The sequence below is a fragment of the Bos grunniens genome, chromosome 15, assembly GCF_055505025.1.
Source record: "Bos grunniens cultivar Pamir isolate PY7600 chromosome 15, Bosgru_T2T1.0, whole genome shotgun sequence".
In the NCBI taxonomy this organism is placed as follows: domain Eukaryota; kingdom Metazoa; phylum Chordata; class Mammalia; order Artiodactyla; family Bovidae; genus Bos; species Bos grunniens.
The window spans coordinates 47,580,354-47,586,847 of record NC_141179.1 but is presented as its reverse complement, the minus strand read 5'-3'; the positions used below and the strand labels follow the sequence as shown (position 1 = coordinate 47,586,847).

At 41.8% G+C, this 6,494-nt stretch overlaps 1 protein-coding gene across 1 annotated transcript; it reads left to right on the top strand.

Moving 5' to 3' along the window:
* Positions 1–2,889: 2,889 nt before the first annotated feature.
* Positions 2,890–6,151, top strand: OR52W1 (olfactory receptor family 52 subfamily W member 1). Its single transcript, XM_086338389.1, has one exon. It carries the CDS (start codon positions 5,063–5,065, stop codon positions 6,023–6,025), a length of 963 nt encoding a protein of 320 aa, XP_086194515.1. The 5' UTR covers positions 2,890–5,062; the 3' UTR covers positions 6,026–6,151.
* Positions 6,152–6,494: the final 343 nt, after the last annotated feature.

Genomic DNA, 6,494 nt, shown 5'->3' with positions numbered 1-6,494 from the left:
TCTGGTGCCTCTGCCTTTTCTAAATCCAGCTTGAACATCTAGAAGTTCACAGTTTACATACTGCTGAAGCCTAGCTTGGAGAATTTTGAACATTACTTTGCTAACTTTTGAGATGAGTGCAGTTGTGTGGTAGTTTGAATATTCTTTGGCATTGCCTTTGTGACTGGAATGAAAACTGATCTTTTCCAGTCCTGTGGCCACTGCTGAGTATTCCAAATTTGCTGGCATATTGAATAAAGCATTTTCACAGCATCATCTTTTAGGATTTGAAATAGCTCAGCTGGAATTCCATCACCTCCACTAGCTTTGTTCATAGTGATGCTTCCTAAGGCACACTTGACTTCTCATTCTAGGATGTCTGGCTCTAGGTGAGTGATCACACCATTGTGATTACCTGGGTCATGAAGATCTTTTCTGTATATTCTCGCCACCTTTTCTTCTTATCTTCTGCTTGTTAGGTCCATGCCATTTCTGTCTTTTATTGTGTCCATCTTTGCATGAAATGTTTCCCTTGGTATCTCTAATTTTCTTGAAGAGATTTCTAGTCTTTCCCATTTTACTGTTTTCCTCTATTTCTTTGCACTGATAACCAAGGAAGGCTTTCTTATCTCTCCTTGCTATTCTTTGGAACTCTGCATTCAAATGGGTCTATCTTTTCTTTTCTCCTTTGCCTTTAGCTTCTCTTCTTTTCTCAGCTATTTGTAAGGCCTCCTCAGACAACCACTTTGCCTTTTTTCATTTCTTTTTCTTGGGGATGGCCTCCTGTACAATGTCCTGAATCTCCATCCATAGTTCTTCAGGCACTCTATCAGATCTAATCCCTTGAATCTATTTGTCACTTCCACTGTATATCATGAGGGATATGATTTAGGTCATACCTGTATGTATGTATGTATATATACAGCTGATTCACATTGTTGGACAGCAAAAAACTAACACAACATTGTAAACAAATTATACTACAATTAAAAAAATAAAGAAAATGTCAATGTATGGCCAAACCAATACAATATTATAAAGTAATTAGCCTCCAAATTAAATAAATTTATATTTAAAAAATAAAATAAAAAATTTTAATGAAAAAAAAATAACAGTATGATAGTGGCAGAAAAGTAGACAAATAGATCAATGAAACAGAATTGAGAGCCTAGGAATAAACCCAAGTATATACAGTCAACTAATATTTGACAAGGAAGCTAAGAATACTCAGTGGAGAAAAGATAGCTTCCCACTACCTAGCTTTTTTACACATGGTAGTGTATATATGTCTATACTACTCTCTCAATTCTTCCCACCCTCTCTTTCCCCAGTGTGTCCACTGTTTTGATAACTATAGAGTATAGCTTTATGATCTTCTTTCTTGGGATGTCTTTGGTTATTCAAGGTCTTTGTGGTTCCTTATAAATTTTAAGAGATTTTTTCTACTACTGTAAAAAAAATGCTATAGGAATCTTTATAGAGATTGCATTGAATCTATAGATGACTTTTGGTAGTAATGACATTTTAATAAAATTAATTCTTCCAATCCATGAACACATTTCCCATTTATCTGTCTTGTTCAATTTCTTTCATCAATATCTTATATCAATAGCTTTTAGAATATTCTATTTCTCTTTTCATCTTCTTAGTCAAATTTTTTCCCTATTTTATTGTTTTTGATGCTATTGTAAATGAGATCAATTTCTTTTATTTCTTTTTCATAAAATTTGTCATTAGTATATAAAATGCTATTGATTTTTGGAAGTTAATTTTGTATCCTACAAGTGTATTGAATTCATTGATCAGTTTTAACAGCTTTTTGATTGTTTTCAGGATTTTCTATATGTAAAAATCATGTCATCTAAAACTAGAGACCATTTTGCTTCTTCCTTTCCACTTCAGATACCTTTTATTTCTTTTTCTTGCCTTCTTGTTCTAGCCAGGACTTCTAGCGCTATGTTGAAAATGGGTGCTGAGAGTGGCTGACAGTGGTGAGAGTGGCTGACAGTGGTGAAACTGTCTTGTTTTGATTTTAGAATACAAGTTTTCAACCTTTCACCATTGAGTACAGTGAAAAGTTGATATGAGCTTGTCATATATTGCCTTTTTATGATATATTCCTTCTATGCCTAATTTGTTAAGAGTTTTTATCATGAGGATGCTGAATTTTGTCATGTTTTTTCTGCATCTATTTAGATGATCATGTGATTCGTTTTTCATTTTATTAACATGATGTATCACATTGCTTCATTTGTGTTTATGCTGAATCACCCTTGAATCCCAGGAAAAACCCTATACTTGATCCTGGTTTATGATCCTTTTAATGTATTGTTGAATTTGTTGCTAATATTTTATTGAGGATTTTTGCATTTATGTTCAACTGACCTGTAATTCTCTTTTTTGTGCATATGATATCTTTGTCTTCCTTGTCCTGCAAGATTTTGGAATAGTTTGATTTGCTGTACTTTATTGAGAATCTTTGCATTCATATTTATCAGGGATACTGGCCTATAATTTTCTTTTCTAGTAGTGTCCTTTTCTGATTTTGTTATCAGAATGCTGGTCTTATGAAATGAGTTTGGGAGTTGTCCCTCCTCTTCAACTTTTTTGAAAGAGTTTAAGAAGGCCTGGGTTAATTCTTATTTAAAATATTTGGCAAAAATTTACTAGTGAAACCATCCGGTCCTGGACTTTTCTTCATTGGTAGAATTTTGATTACTGATTCAATCTCCTTACTAGTAATTGATCTATTCAGATTTTCTACTTTTTCCTGATCCAGTCTTGAATTATAGGTTATGCTTCTAAGAATTTTTCCATTTCTTCTAGGTTGTACAGTTTGTTGGTATAGTTCATTCACAGTAGCCTCTCATAATTCTTAGAATTTCTGTGGTATCCATTCTAATGTCTCCTTTTTATTTATACTTTTATTGATTTGATCTCTTTTTTGTTTCCCTTGGTGAGTCTAGCTAAGGATTTATTAATTTATCTTTTCAAAGAACTAACTTTGGTTAATATTTTCTATTTTCCTGTTCATGTCTTTCTGTTCTAATCTTTTCCTTCTTCTGGTAACTTTGGGCTCAGTTTGTTCTTTTTCCAGTTCCTGCAGGGGGAGAGTGAGGTTGTTTAAATGGAATCTCTCTTGCTTTTTAATGCAGGCATTTATTGCTGACATTCCCCCTTAGAACTGCTTTGGCTCATCCCACAAGTTCTGTTACATCCTAACGGTTTAACATGTGTAAAACAGCACTACCACTTGTACTAGGTTCACATTCTTTCTCAAATGTTTCACTGATGAACATTTTAATGTTATGTCCCTACTCCTATTTTTTCCATAGTCCCTGTGATTTTGTTATTTTATCTTACATACTGTGGTGATTTTTAGAATATGTGTCATCATAGCAGAAAGAATTTTACTCGGTGGACTTGTGGTAAATGGTGAGTCTTTTTCATTTCCATGGATACTGGAGGCTTCTGAAACTGTAGGCACCACTGTTAGTCAGCAAATGCTGTCTGGGTGGCCGTTTGGGCCAGCAGTTTTGTCCCACAATTAAGAGCAATAAACATTTATTTATTGACAATTAACTACCAGATATTATGATAAGTGCTGGTTATATTGAGGCTAATAAGAAACACTGCCTGTAACTCTTTCAGTCTAGTGGAGGAAAGAGAGACAATTACAATAGAGGGGAACTGATGCTATTAAAGAAGAAAGAAAGCAAGGTCTTTTCTCTCCAGACATCAATGAGTCAGCAAAGACCTCCCAGAGAAAGTTTCCTCTAACCCAGATCTTTCAATGCCAAAAGTCAGTCTCTTTGATCATTGTCCCCATCTCTGCCTCTTTACACTACTTCCTGAGTTACCCAGGCTACCAGACGCAGTACAAGGAAGAGTTAATATGGCCCAGGTGGGAGGGGTAAGGGCCCTGAGGGAAGCAGGTAGAACAGCCACATAAAGGGCCCCACAGGCAGCAGTCAAGGTGAAGAGAAGCTGCAAACCCATGGTGCTTAGGAGCTTTCCTCAGTCAAGTCTTCTGGGGCTTTTTTCCTCCTTCATTTATCCATCCAACCTTCACTAAGTTTCTGCTGTGGGCTAGGTTCTGGGAGAAACTGGTTCTACTCACCCTGCCTCCTCCAACACCAGAGATATTTCTTCCTCCTCTGGCTGCTAGTCTGTGTTGAGTGCCATTTCCTGCCCCTCTGTCAACTGCTCTGCCCTTGGCACCCCAGGAATGAGACTCAATTCTGGAATGTGACCCCCCTTCTGGAATGTGAAGAAGGAAAGGAGACAGAGAAGTTCTTTCTTTACTGCCATCTCTCTGTTGCTTCCCACGTCAAACCTCCGTTGCTTGCGCAGCGTCAATTCTCCAGCCCGTGTTCAAGTTCATTACTTCAGCATGGAGTGAAGAATAACAGAAGAACCCCAAACCCCAAAAGCCCACCAGGTTTTCTCCCATCGTATCAGCCTCCCTACTTTGCTCCAAGCCCCTTCTGCCTCCTCCTCCTGTTTCTCCCTTTCTCTCTCTTTTCCTTTCTTCTTAGAGGGCTGGTGCCCAGAATGTTAAAGCTGGGCAACACATAAGATCATTGTGCCTACCCCTGCTGTAGAGCTGAGGAAGCTGGGCCCAGGAGTTCTGCCTAAGATAGTCAGGAACAGGACCAGCCTGAGGTCTGATCGCCACCCAGCACTGGCTTTCTCTCCATCTACAGAGACTGAGACTGACTCTACTTGGACTCTGAGGAAGAAAAAGTCATCTCAGCTGATGAGCCCCAACTGGAAGGCTCCAGCTATTCTAGCACTGCAGCAGTGACACCCCCACTTCATTTCCACTGTCCCCCTTTGCTCCCCCAACACTCATGGACTTTCAGGCAAAAGGATTTCACCCTAGCTAGGGTTGTGACCCTGATTATCCAAGGTTATATCTATATAACCCCAATCAAAGGTTATACCACTGCCTCCCAGCCCTGCATGACTCCTACACATATGGATGGATCTGTGCCACACTGACACCCCCAAAATCTCTCCCTTTGTCCTTCACCCATCATGAGTCATGCTTCCATGAGCCCAAAAGCTCTGACCCCACAGAATGACAGAAGCTCCACAGCCCAACTCTACTTTCTCATGCCCAACCTTCTTCATACTGACTGGCATCCCAGGGCTAGGGGGTGTGCAGGCCTGGCTGACACTGGTCTTTGGGCCCATGTATCTGCTTTCCCTGCTGGGCAATGGAGCACTGCTGGCAGTGGTGCAGACAGACTCCACACTGCATCAGCCCATGTTTCTGCTCCTGGCCACCCTGGCAGCCACAGATCTGAGCTTAGCCACATCTATAGCTCCAGGGCTGCTGGCTGTGCTGTGGCTCGGGCCTCGGCCTGTGCCATACGCTGCCTGCCTGGTCCAGATGTTCTTTGTTCACGCACTGATGGCTGTGGAATCCGGTGTACTGTTGGCCATGGCCTGTGACCGTGCTGTGGCAGTAGGGCGTCCATTGCACTACCCCATCCTAGTCACCAAAGCCCGTGTGGGGTATGCAGCCCTGGCACTGGCACTAAAAGCTGTGGCTATTGTTGTGCCTTTCCCTCTGCTGGTTGCACGATTTGAGCACTTCCAAGCCCAGACCATAGACCATGCCTACTGTGCACACATGGCAGTGGTGGAGCTGGTGGTGGGTAACACACAAGCCAACAATTTGTATGGGCTGGTGCTTTCGTTGGCTGTGTCAGGTATAGATATTCTAGGCATCACAGGCTCCTATGGGCTCATCGCCCACGCTGTGCTGCAGCTGCCTACCCGGGAAGCCCGTGCCAAGGCCTTTGGTACATGTAGTTCCCACATCTGTGTCATTCTAGCCTTCTATGTGCCTGGTCTCTTCTCCTACCTCACACACCGCTTTGGTCGTCACACCGTCCCCAAGCCTGTGCACATCCTTCTCTCTAACATCTACTTGCTGCTGCCACCTGCCCTTAACCCTCTCATCTATGGGGCCCGCACGAAGCAGATTAGGGACCGGCTCCTAGAAATCTTCACATTCAAGAAAAGCCAGTTCTAATGAACAACGAAAACAAGGGAGCCTGAGGGTGGGAGAGGGGGGACATTCAGAGGAGTCTGTGGTCTGGAGGTGTGGTGTCATCTTTGTCCCATGATCTGTGTATGACTGTGACAACCACTCAACAGATATTTGCTGTGAAGTCTCGGTGTACCAGTGGCATCTGTAGACTGGTCTAGCCATGCATCCTGCTTGGGAGGAGACAGGAGATGGGCAACCATGTTGCCATGCAGAGGAGATAAGAAAAGGTGCCAGGGAATAATCCTGGGATCACAATACACGATTTAACTTAAAACCACCCTCCTCCTTCTCCCCCAACTCTGCTCCATCATTTTAACCTAAGTCTGCCCACGTTCCTACACCAAAGCTTCTCTACAGATCCTGGACCCAGGGGTCTGGAAAGAGGGACACGGCCTCTGGAAGTCCTTGGGCACCTATCTGGGATTATAGCCTTCCCTCTATGCCTGGAGCC

What these genes read in the sequence shown, in the direction of transcription:
- OR52W1 (XM_086338389.1), top strand. Translation starts at nt 5,063, where the DNA reads ATGACAGAAGCTCCACAGCCCAACTCTACTTTCTCATGCCCAACCTTC.